The sequence below is a fragment of the Geotrypetes seraphini genome, chromosome 15 (assembly GCF_902459505.1).
Source record: "Geotrypetes seraphini chromosome 15, aGeoSer1.1, whole genome shotgun sequence".
NCBI classification, from domain to species: domain Eukaryota; kingdom Metazoa; phylum Chordata; class Amphibia; order Gymnophiona; family Dermophiidae; genus Geotrypetes; species Geotrypetes seraphini.
Genome location: NC_047098.1, coordinates 62,175,636 through 62,188,361, shown reverse-complemented (window position 1 = coordinate 62,188,361; position 12,726 = coordinate 62,175,636). Strand labels below are relative to the sequence as shown.

The following is a 12,726-nucleotide window of genomic DNA, read 5'->3' as shown; positions in this document are numbered from 1 at the left end:
GCTCAAAAGGTTTGAGCAAAGGTAGCAACGGGACCATCTATAGTTGTCTACTGCCAAACAAATACAAAATATCAGAGAGGAAAGTTTTTACTTAGCCTACCATGTTCTTTCAAAGAGAACCTGTGTAAGAGACTAGAATGTAATGTGATGATATGTTATAAATTCATATTTTACATTCCATTTAGCTGTTTTGTTTTAATTTCTGTATTTTAGCATACACTAACAAATCTCCTCTTGGAGTTTGTGGACTGAGCTCTGTTTTCTTGTTGCAGAGGAAGTGGTGGAAGGAAAAAGCGCCATTCTCCTTGGGATGAGCCAGTGGAACTCCAATGACCTGGTGGAGCAGATTGAAACTATTGGAAAGTTCGAAGGAAGTCAAGGTAACGTCACATTTATGATTCTGTTTTCCTTGTGTTTTGAGTAAACTAAATCTATGCCTATATTAATTACCTAAATGAGTTTTAACAAACTCATAATTGGAAAAAAAAAAATTGTCCGGTAGGCACCTATCACATGGCGTTTAGTGGCACCTACATTGGGCATGTTTGCGGATAGAAACAGAGATGGGCACCATTAGGCATGATTCTGAAAAGAACTTAGGCGCCTGCAATGTAGGCCAGTAAAACCCTGGCCTACGTTACCGGCACTGTAAGGCGAGATTCTGTAAAGAGTGCCTAAGCGCGATTGACACGGCAACTGCTGATTTAGGCATCATTTATAGAATCTGACCCTCAGTACATTGCCTGTAACAGGTTTCGACGGGTAAAGATGCGTACTCCGTAAATATCTGTGCACTACTGGTAATAACATACACTCATATATATGCTGTAGATCACAGATTTTGTACATTGTCATTAATGCTCAGGATGAGCGTTTCAGTCAAATGTCTCGTCATTAAAAGTGTGCACTTTGCAAAACAGAGAGACCCTTGTACTAAAGGTGTTAAGCATTTAACACACTGTTAATGTGCTAACACAAACTGCTGCCTGACTGTTTTAAGGAATTTTGTGGTAATTTGCCCGTTTCTACAGGTTAAACTGCATGTTAAACTGAATTTTTTTTCTGTCAGGGGGCTTGACTTGAATAGAGAGTGGGCCTAAAAGCATTAGCCAGCTAGAACAGTGTCTTGCAAACTTTCTGAAGTCGCGACACACTAAAATGGGGCCCGCGGCTCAAGGGCATTTGGATGTCATTTGTGAAGCCTCTTCACACCAGAAAAAAAATCCTATGATTTGCCAAAAAATATATATGACAATCCAAAAAACAATTGGCAACTGAATTTCAATCCTACTCAGAACAAACACTGGTATCTACGTTGAACCATAATATCAGTATTAATCTAAAGACTTCAGTGCTGGGTAAACCGAACACATCGTTTTTCAGTTTTATACCTCGGGTAGACAACTCATAGGTGAAGTCTTATTTATTTACAATTATTTTAAATATTGATAATAAAATAGCTAAATAAAAAAACTTTTTTCAAAAAGACAGTGTTGCTTCAGTAAGAAGGAAACAAATCAAGTTGTAAATTCCCAAACTGTCCAATGATTTGCTTCAGTAATTTACTTAACGTGAAAAAATCTTGAAAATGAATGTGATCTAATAAAATGTTGTGATCATAAGATTGTGAAACGAATCCAACTTATCTCAGTCCAAAGGGATACTGTTGCCGCTCGACAGAGCTCCGTTTCCACAGGATTGATTAGTCAGAGTGGGGATTGTTTGGTTCATTTTGCTGGTTGGTGATAACATAATAGCAGATTTCTAGAATGCATATCCATAAGTTCAGTGCGGTTAAGAAAAGATTATGCTATGAAAAAATACAGGAATAATATAATATACAGAAATCTAATTGATCAGAAATTTGGAAAAAAGATAAGTTTTCAAGAGTTTTCTGAAATGTTCATAAGATGTGACTCTAATTAATAATGGACGGAAATTTTTGTCATAGTAAGCTGCTTGGTAGGAAAGACAATGCCCATGATGTTTCTTACTTTTACAACCCTTAGCTGAAGGGAACGCAAATAGGGCATGAGATTTTCTATTATTCTCATGTGCCACAATAAAAAATCTATCGGCAAGATGTAATGGTGCAACACCAAAAGCAACTTTATAGTATAAACCTCCCAACTTAAAGATCACCCGGGCCTCAACCGGAAGCCAATTTAGCTCACAGTAAGAGGGAGTTACATGGTTGTACTTCTTCAGACCATAAATCATTCTTACTCCTGTATTCTGAACTAGGGTCAATCTAGCCAAGTTTTTCTTAGTACTTGTCAAATATACAATATTGCAATAGTCCAGTATATTCAGAAGTAGAGTCTGAACTAAAATTGTAAAAGCAGCGGCATTGAAATAGGATCTGATGATACGTAGTTTCCATAAGGTATAATAACCCTTTTGAACCACTGCGTTTATCTGATTTTTCATGGTCAAGCACTGATCAAGAACAACTCCCAAGATTTTAATTGTAGGGCTTATTGTATATGATGTTGAATTGATCTTAATTATTGGTTCAAAAGTGATCTTTTGTGATGACACAAGGAAGAATTTTGTTTTTTCCTGATTTAATTTCAATTTAAATTCCTGCATCCAGGATTCCATCGTGTTTAACACAGACTCAATAAGTTGAGTACTGTTGGATAGTGTTTTACAACATGGGATGACTATTGTAATATCATCAGCATAGCTGAACAACCTCAGACCCAATTTGCTCATCCACTAGCCTAATGAAAGAAGGTACACATTAAAAAGTATAGGAAAAAGTGGGGAACCCTGTGGGACTCCACACGGGTTTTTCCAAATAGCTGAGAATGTATCCTTAAATTTAACCTGATAGAGTTTTGATTCAAAGAATCCTTTAAATCATAAGAATACTTTACCATGGATTCCTAAGGAATCCAAAAGTTCCAACAGTTTGCAGTGGTCTACTAAGTCAAAAACGCTGCTCAGATCAAACTGAAGTATCAGCGCGTTGCTACCCTTGCTTAAAAGGCTGTTCCAATAATCCAATAATGTAGCTAATACCATCTCTGTACTATAGTGGGATCTAAAACCTGATTGAGAATCGTGCAACAGAGAATGGGATTCTAAATGTTTTGTCAATTGAATTTGCACCATCCCCTCCATGATCTTTGTAAAGAAAGGGATGGACACTTTTGGTCTATAGTTTGAGGGTAGGGAAATTGATTCCTTATTATTTTTAATAATAGGTGTGATGATTGTTACCCTCTTCTTGCAGAAAAATACCTTTATCTAAAGAGTCGGTAATCCATTCTAGCACTTTCATTTTAAATTCTGGAGGTGCGCAAGACATAAGATTAGCAGGGCATGAGTCCAACATGCAATAAGATTTAGAGTATTTGGAAAATAATTTGGAGAAATCTGTCCAATCTGGGTTGTCAAAAGTGTACCATATTAGGTCAATTGGAACTTCATCTTGTGCCTTCTCCAAATAATTTTTTATACTTCCTAGGCTTGGTGGGCATGAGGTTCATAGACCCATAATTTTAGAACTGAAGAATGTTGCCAAGTTGTTTTCAGTCGGTAGTGGCATTTGATATACTTGTAAACTTTTTGTGGATGAAGAGAAGATTGCCAGTGCCCTTGATACAGCATATTGCGAAACAAAGCTGCTGTCAGGTGTGGCTAAGACTATTCATTCAATTGCGAAGATGAAGTTTCTCAGTCAGTGAACCAGTATTCTAGAACTTTCTGAACCAGCGGAATTGCAATGGCCCCATTTACAGCTATGAAGATTAAGACCTTGCTATATAATAAGTACCTGGTTATATAATGTTAATTAAAGAATGGACACTGATTAATTGTGAAGTTTTTTTCAGAGACCTATGATTGTGTTTAGCTCCACAATAAGATATTTGTTGAGTCTAATGGGTGCAATAATTTCTGAGGTCGCTTTTTCCCCTCCACTTTTTTTGTACTGTCATTGCTGGGAATGTTATTTATCGTGGAGTTTTTTGTCATAGCTGTTTAACTACTATATAAATTATTAGCTTTGATTATTTGAAAATACAGTAGCAGTTCTTATACTAACCATGTTTACTAAGCCATATTAAACAGTTATTGTTAGTGTGTTAGCATGAACCCATCCTAATGGTTACTGAATGCTAATACCAACCAGCGCAGAAAAATTTCTGTGCTGTTCAGTGCGGGTTGGGTGGGATCTGGGTGGTTGCACTAGACATTAACTCCTACCCTTGTGGTAAATGTCGCTGCAGAGCAGGTTTTTATAATGGCTATAGTATTTATTATACCTTAGGTTTTGCACTTAAGGCGTAAGTGCAAAAAAATGGATCACACTGTAATAAATAGGCTCTTACATCTTTTTTGTACCATGTAACAAAGTAGTTTAAAATTTAAAAAAGGTATGTAGGGCAATTATTGGATTGCCACTATGGAAACAGGTTACTGGGCTAGATGGACCATTGGTCTGACCCAGTATGACTAGTCATATGTTGTGAAAGGTTTGCTACAGCCTTGAATGAAGTTCTTCCTGTTGGGGGGGGGGGGGGAAGGAGAGAAAGAACTGCTCCTAAATTAAAAGAAATTACTACTCAGCTACATATAGAAACTGATAAGGTTCTGCCAAGTTTGGATGACAGATCTTTAGTTGGCCTACTAAAATAGATGACCATAACTTACTCCACCCCATGCAATCTGGCTTCAGAACCAACTTCAGCACAGAGACATTACTAGGCTCCCTTATGGACACAGCCAGACAACACCTCAGCACAGGGAAAAAAATGCTTCTCATACAACTGGACTTGACCGCAGCATTTGACCTAGTTGACCATAACATCCTTCTGCAAATCTTGGATGCAATAGGTATCTCAGACAAAGTATACTCTTGGTTTGAAGGCTTCCTAAAATCCAGAACATACAGAGTAAAATCAGACAATGAAAAATCAGAATCTTGTCCAAACCCCTGCGGTGTACCACAAGGATCCCCACTATCCCCTACTCTCTTCAACCTATACACTTCCTCTCTCAGAACATATCTGGATAATCTAGGTGTAACCACCTATAGTTATGCGGATGACATTACCATTCTCATACCATATGATCAGCCAAAGACCACCATGACAAATATACTACATCGAACACTAGAAACAGTTACGACCTGGATGAAAGATCACAAACTGAAACTCAACCCAGACAAAACTAAATTCATCCTCCTCGAAAATGACAAAGTCCCAACCATAACCAATATAGTTCTCAACTCAATCAACTATCCCATCCAAACCATCATAAAACTACTAGGAATGACAATAGACAGATGCTGTACCATGCAACCGCATATAAATAAAACAATACAAAAATCCTTCGCACTCATGAGAAACCTGAGACAAGTCTGGAAATTCTTTGAAAGAACACAATTCCAGCTTATAGTGCAATCCCTAATCCTAGGACTGATAGACTACTGCAACATCCTCTACCTCCCCTGCCCTGCTACTATGACCAAGCAACTACAAACAATCCAAAATACAGCTCTGAGACTCATCCACTCATTGAGGAAACATGATCATATCACAGAAGCTTACATCAACTCACACTGGCTACCAATCCAAGAAAGAATACTATTTAAATTCTACTGCATGTTATTTAAAACCCTAAACGGAGACAGCCCATCCTACCTAAACAACTGCCTCATCCAAGCAACCTCAACCAGACATAGAAAAATGCACTCCCCATTCACACCTCCACCGATCAAAGAAGTAAAACGAACAAAACTATACGATGGCCTCCTAGCCACTCAAGCTGCAAAACTAGATAACCAGATCTCCAACCTACTGATAACCACCCCAGACTACAAGATATTCAGAAAAGAAATAAAAACTATACTCTTCAAGAAATTCCTGAAACATTCCTAACTTCACTTACTCCGTCATTCCTCCCTCCCTCCTCCCACCACACTGAAACTACCTGACCTTCTCTGTACAACCTGAGAAATGACAAATGATCTTCATTCGTTACCCCCATTCATAAATATCTACTCTTCACCACTTTTTACCACTCAAGAACTGACAAATAATCTACTCTTTACAACTCTAGAAATGACAATTGTTCTTCCATTGTAACCCCCATTCATAAATCTTTTGTAATCCGCCTTTGACCGCAAGATAATGGTGGAATAGAAATCTCTAATGTAACAGTATCATCTCGGCAGCCATTTTCAGTGTCAAGAGAGCACAGGCAGCAGTGAGTGAGAATCACTTCTGCCCCAACGCCCCGCTAGACCACCAGGGAAGCATGTTAGGCCTGGAGGGGTCCTTCTGCTGGGTCCAGGATGGGGTGGTTCATGCCTGTTGAGGGAGAGGTGTACTGACGGTGTGGGGGAACTGTTGGTGCGGGCGGAGAAGGGACACTACCTGGAGGGAGAGTGGGTGGGTAGAAATGTCTGAGGGGGTGTAAGGGAGGAATGGTAGAATATATTCAAGTTACCATTTTTCTCTTAAAAAGGGAACTGAAAATGATGTCTCGGTTTATACTCGGATGGGTTTATATTTGAGTATATGTGATATCTATAGTACCTGGGGCATTTGCGGGTTAAATAACTTGCCCAGAGTCACAAACAGTGGCACTGGGATTGAATCTACAACTTCAGGAGCTCTTCCACTCCACTGTTGCTACTCTCTAAGGCAGTTCTGTGCTGTACATCCTTTCTTGGATGATTTCTCTCATACCACTCTAATTCTTTCTTTGACCATTTCTTAACCTGCATATAATATTGCATGTACTGGAATCACATGCTCTTCATTTGCAGTCAATTCAAAATATGGCAATTACGACCTTTTGCCATGCCACTCATTTCAGTCCTGTAATGCCTCTTGCTAGGCCTCGCTGGCTTCTAATAGAGTTCAGAATTGGATAACCCACAAAGTCTTCAATTCTAATATCCCCCCTTTACCTGGTTTCAGCAGGTGTAAGAGCAGGTGCCTTATTTTAGTCATGGGAATTGGCTCTTCAGGCTATTCTACAAAAGGCACTCATCCACGAGTGCCTTTTATAAAACAGCACTGAGCGCTAATACTTCTCAGCACTCAAATTTAAGCATCATTTACAGCATCTAGCCTCATCTGTCCTTGTTGAATTCCAAATGTAAATCCATTTTTTTTTAAAATAGTTCAGCTGTTCTGGCCTCTTCCTTAAATGGATATAGATTTGCAAATGCCTTAACTGATTAGGGGTAATCAACATATTGATAGAAAAAAAAGTGCACATTAGCTCTTTCTCTGATTTCCTGTGCACAAGGGTACACATACAAATGAAAACCGAAATGCAGAAAACATCTGGACGGAGGAAAGAGCTGTTCGCCAGTCCAAGCGGAGATGAGTATTTCATACTGCGTTAAGACTGCATGTTCCTACTGTGCTTCTGCAGTTGGGCACTGCGATTCTCGTTAACAGCTTGTTTGCTTCGAGACCAAGTGCACAGCTGTAATGTCAGCTTATGAAGACATCATAATTATCCCCTATCCCTAGGATCTGCAAACTGTGGTTGATTGGCTGAAATTAGAAATAGAAGAACTAGTATTGGAAGGCAGTAGCCAGTTCACTTTTTTTGTAGGTTACTCCTACAGCACTAAACTTGCAAAGTACTCCTAGCCACATGTGATTGGGTATATATCATATTGGTACAAAACAGTAGGTACTGGAAGCCACAGTGCATTACTTATACCTATAAGGAGGATGGGAGATTTTTAAACAAGCATTTACCTGGGTAACTAATATAAATCCCTGGGGAGAGCTAGTGATAAGAGGCTGTAATGAGGGAGCTTCCCCTTGGGATTATTAAGGGAGAAGCCTGTCACAGAAGACATATAGGAAGCTTGAAGAATGGTCTGAAATTTGGCAGCTAAAATTTAATGCTAAGAAATGCAAGGTCATGCATTTGGGCTGCAAAAACCCGAGGGAACGGTACAGTTTAGAGGGTGAAGAATTTATGTGCACAAGAGAGGAAGGGGACTTGGGTGTGATTGTATGTGATGATCTTAAGGTGGCCGAACAGGTTGAAAAGGTGACGGCGAAAGCTAGAAGGATGCTAGGTTGCATAGGGAGAGGTATGGCCAGTAGGAAAAAGGAGGCATTGATGCCATTGTATAAGACTGGTGAGATCGCATTTAGAATATTGTGTACAATTCTGGAGGCCGCACCTTCAAAAGGATGGAGTCGGTCAAGAGGAAGGCTACTAAAATGGTGCGTGGTCTTCGTCATAAGGGGTATGGGAACAGACTTAAAGATCTCAATCTGTATACTTTGGAAGAAAGGCATATTCATTAGGGTTATCCCCCAAACCCCACTGACTGGTGGTCCTCCAGAACAGGGTTGGGAAACACTGTTATAGAATATAGCAGATCATGCCTCATTTAGGTTGTGAGGATTTATACCAGGTTTCAATTTGTATAAATCCTGCCCCAAATTGGGTGCAGATCCTGGCATTAAGCACTATTTCATAAGCAGTGCCCGACTCGGAGCACCGTTTCTAGAAGAGAACTTAGTGCTCAGGGTTTTTTTTCCCAGTGCACGAATGTGGGCCCCGTTTACTGAATTTAGCCCTATACATAGTTACTTTCTCTGTCTCTAATTGGCTGACAGTCTAAGGCAGTGTTACTCAACTCGGTCCTGGAGAACCCCCTTGCCAGTCAGGTTTTCAAGATATCCACAATGAATATGCATAACAGAAATTAGCATATAATGGAGGCAGTGTCTGCGAATGAAGTTTATGCAAATTCAGTGTGGATATCCTGAAAACCTGACTCGCAAGGGGGTACTCCAGGACCAAGTTGAGAAACACTGGTCTAAGGTGGGTTTTCGCCCGGGGTCATAAGTACCAGACATCCAGATTTTCCCGGACATGTCCAGATGGCTTTTCAAAACCCAGCATTTTGTCTGGGTTTTGAAAAGCTGGGGAGATCGGGGCCGGAGCTGGAATGTATCTGCGCATGCGCGGATACGCTCCAGTCACAGCCCGAAGAGATGAGGTTTGTATAGAGCTGGGGGCAGAACGGGACGGATCCAGGGTGGGGTCATGTGCTCTCTTTTACCAGATGGACAATCTGGTAACCCTAGTCATAAGAAGCCGCATTGGGAATCCAACCCAGTTCCCCAGGGTCTTATTTCACTGCACTAACCATTAGGCTACTGCTCTTCTCCAGTTATATATTTTACTGAATTGTTCTGGGAGAGGTGATGCTGGGATCACGACTATCGAATTGATTTATCAAATTTACTGGCAGGCCTCTATGGCGCCTAAAAATTAACTGGAGGATGCAAAGCTGAAAATGTATCACTTAATACCTATGCATCTGCCTTGGGAGCTCCCTAAAAGCTGTTTGGGAAGCAGTTTATAATTTAAGCAAAGCTCTGCTCACTCAGATTAACCAGATAAATGACAGCTGAAGAACACTGTAGGCAGTATAAAAAAAAAGAAGAAAATGATGTTGAGATATTAAAGTTTAATGAATGTATGAAAAAAGCTTATTTTATTTCTTAGAGCTGAGTTAGTTCTTGAGGTCTGCAATCCAGTTGATCCCCAATGAATTTGCATGAAATCTAATTGCATGTTCTGCTTCCATTATATGGAAATAGATCTCATGCATATTCATTTGGGAAATTCTGAAAACCCGACCTGGCGAGGGCCAAGGTTGGACTTAGAGGCTTCTATATTTGGACATTACTGCTTTGCGAAACAAATTGAAGCATTTCTTTATTTCTTTGCCGCACAATCCAGATTTCTTGGTGGTTCACAAGAGAACATACATAATAAATCAAACATAGACAAAAAAGATACCTTTGTTTGATTCAGTCTTCTAAATCTGCCTAAAGGTAGTCCATTCATCATCATAAGACAGATTTCCTAAATAAGGAGCACATAAATGAAGGAGCAGCCTGTAGGACAGTGGTTCCCAACCGTGTCCTGGAGGACCACCAGGCCAATCGGGTTTTCAGGCTAGCCCTAATGAATTTGCATGAGAGAGATTTGCATATAATGGAAGTGACAGGCATGCAAATCTGCTCCATGCATATTCATTAGGGCTAGCCTGACAACCCAATTGGCCTGGTGGTCCTCCAGGACAGGGTTGGGAACCACTGCTGTAGATGAGCAGTTTATCAATGGAATAAAGAAAGAGCCTCATAGTGGATATCGTGAAAACCTGCTAGGGAGTTCCCAGGACAGGTTTGAGAAACAGTGGGCTGACAACTTAGGTAGAAAAAAAATTTAGGGCAGAGAATGTGACACCTTGAACAACAAATGAAAAAGCTATGAGCTAAATTCAATTAATTATTTTTAAAAAGATATTGGGAGGGTCGTATGCAGGGGAAAGGGTATATAGAAACATCGAAGCCTGACGGCAGAAAAAGGCCAAAATGGTCCATCCAGTCTGTCCATCCACTGCATCCACTATCTCTTCCTCTTCCTAAGAGATCCAAGTGCCTGTCCCATGCTTTCTTCATTTCAGACAGTCTTTGTCTCTACCACCTCTACCGGGAGACTGTTCCACGCATCTACCACCCTTTTGGAAAAAAAAGTATTTCCTTAGATTACTCGCCTCTTAACCTCATTCTTTGTCCTCTCACCCTTGAGTTTCTTTTCAATTGAAAGAGATTTGCCTTATGCCACATAGGTATTTAAATGTCTCTATCCTATCTTTCGTCTCCCGCCTTTCCTCCAAAGTAAACATATTGAGATCTTTAAGTCTGTCCCCAAACACCTTGTGACGAAGACCACCGACAATTTTAGTAGCTTTCCTCTGGGCCGACTTCATTCTGTTTATATCTTTTTGAAGGTGTGGTCTCCAGAATTGCTCGCGGGCGGTGTGAGTGAAGTAAATACGTTGCCTTTGGTGGCCCCGAAAGCTTTCCCTGTGCTTCAGTTTCCCGTCCCTGCATAGGTGGAAAGCTATAGAGAGGGAAATCTTTCAGGGCCGCAGAAGGTCCCGGAAACAGACAGAAGGAATTGCAACCAGAGACTAGGAAAAGATGATTAGAAAAATAAAATCACCAGACAAAGGTAGGAAAAATAGTGTTATTTTCAATTTAGTGACTGAAATATTTTGCACTGTTCAGGAACAAATGCATTTGTTTCTGTTTCTCTGGTGTCGTACTGCATGCAGAGTCTGGCATCCTTAGGGATGTGTATATTAGGACTTTTAGTTTGTGGTCCTGTATTTGCATAGGGTTCATCTGTGTTCCTGCATGTGTGACCAAAGCTAGGTGTTCTGGTTTTCTTTTCCATAAATATTTTATTGAAAGTTTTTTTTTTTAAAATAAAAACAACAAACATGCAAGCCAATATAATAACATAAAAGAGCAATACAAACTTAACAAATCAGTCCTTGGATGTCATATATTGCTAAACTTTTCCTAACTTCAGTTACTCACTAACCTTTAGTAAACATTCCTATATTTACTTAAATTTCCTCAAACCACCACTCTTTACTGCGTTTATTTTCTCATATTTACTATATAAGTACACCATATTCCACCACATATTACAATCTAATTTAGAAAAATCTTTCCAGTTATATAAACGTTCTTCAAAAGTTGCACTTTATAAGTATCCAATTCAGATGTTACACCAAATCCCCTTAATATAATTATTTGATAGGTTAATCGAATCTGGCATTTGTGTGTTGTGAAATACCGATATAGGCTCAAGGTAATTTATAGCAAGAAAAAGAAAAAAAAAACCCACCTTAGAATACAAAAGGAACAAGGAGGTTAAAGAGAGATTTAGGGGGAGAATGTGATTAGGACAGTACTAGACCTTACAGGTTAAAGGTTCCGATAAAGAGAGCACTTTGAGATGGCTATGGGAAGAGAGGGTATCTCTGTACTAGAAACTGAATAGTGTTGAAAGTTTTCCCTCTATGAGACCATGTTGAGATATGTGGTGCTTACCAAGACTGACAAGTCTCTGCTCCCTTGGGCTTATCACTTATTCTGTGTGCAGCAAACTGTTAGAATTTGTCATTTTTGTCTATTCTAATAAAGATGGGAAGTTACAAATGTTCCTGATATATTTCAGCCCTTGGGGAGTGCCTCCAGGCACTTTATACCTTACCACTACTTGCTGCAGGAGAGTACATAATTTCTACAGGCTTTCCTTCTGCTGTCTTTTCAAATTCAGCCGATGCGGACAGTGTCTTACACAGAGCTCCTCATATCCTAGAGAGGAAATTGTCCTAAATATTGTTTGAAGAGCTGGCAGGCTCATAGAATTCTAAGGATACAGGAATGGGAAATTTAAAATCAAATCATATGCTACAAAATATTTGCCTCTATCAGGAGCATTCCACCAACTACTGTAAAACCCCTGTTACTGTATATACTCACGATCCATCTCTCCCTCCCATCCAAACCGCAAGGCCAAAATAAATACCTTATAACAAACTGGCAGCGTCGGCCGCAATCTAGATAGGCTGCTTCACGGCCTTCTATCGCCTGGGTGTTCCTCTGCCACGTTGCTGCTTGACCTAGGGAAGGAGATGTTGGCCCCAAAATGTTTTTAAATCCGTTCAATAAAATATTTTCCATTTTTTAATTTATATTTGTAATTCTTAATGTGTAATGTAATGGAAAATATTTTGCTCACATCAACTCAGTCCTTTGTTCACAAATTTTTTTTTAATGCTCACGTGAACTCGGTCCTTAGAGGGAACATTGGTCCCAGCACAGACCCCTTAGGACAGCTGTTGTAGTTGGT

The 12,726-nt window shown here is 39.8% G+C and overlaps 1 protein-coding gene across 9 annotated transcripts in view; it reads left to right on the top strand.

Annotated features, from left to right (window-relative positions):
* PITPNM3 (PITPNM family member 3) overlaps positions 1 to 12,726 on the top strand; it is a 407,952-nt gene that overhangs the window by 151,863 nt on the left and 243,363 nt on the right. For all 9 annotated transcript variants that reach the window (XR_004537058.1, XR_004537057.1, XM_033921390.1 and 6 more), the window contains one exon: positions 273 to 380. Coding sequence is in view for 7 of the 9 variants with exons in the window: in XM_033921390.1 (XP_033777281.1) it covers positions 273 to 380 (108 nt within the window). In the remaining 2 variants the exon portion in view is untranslated. The remainder of the gene's footprint in view (positions 1 to 272; positions 381 to 12,726) is intronic.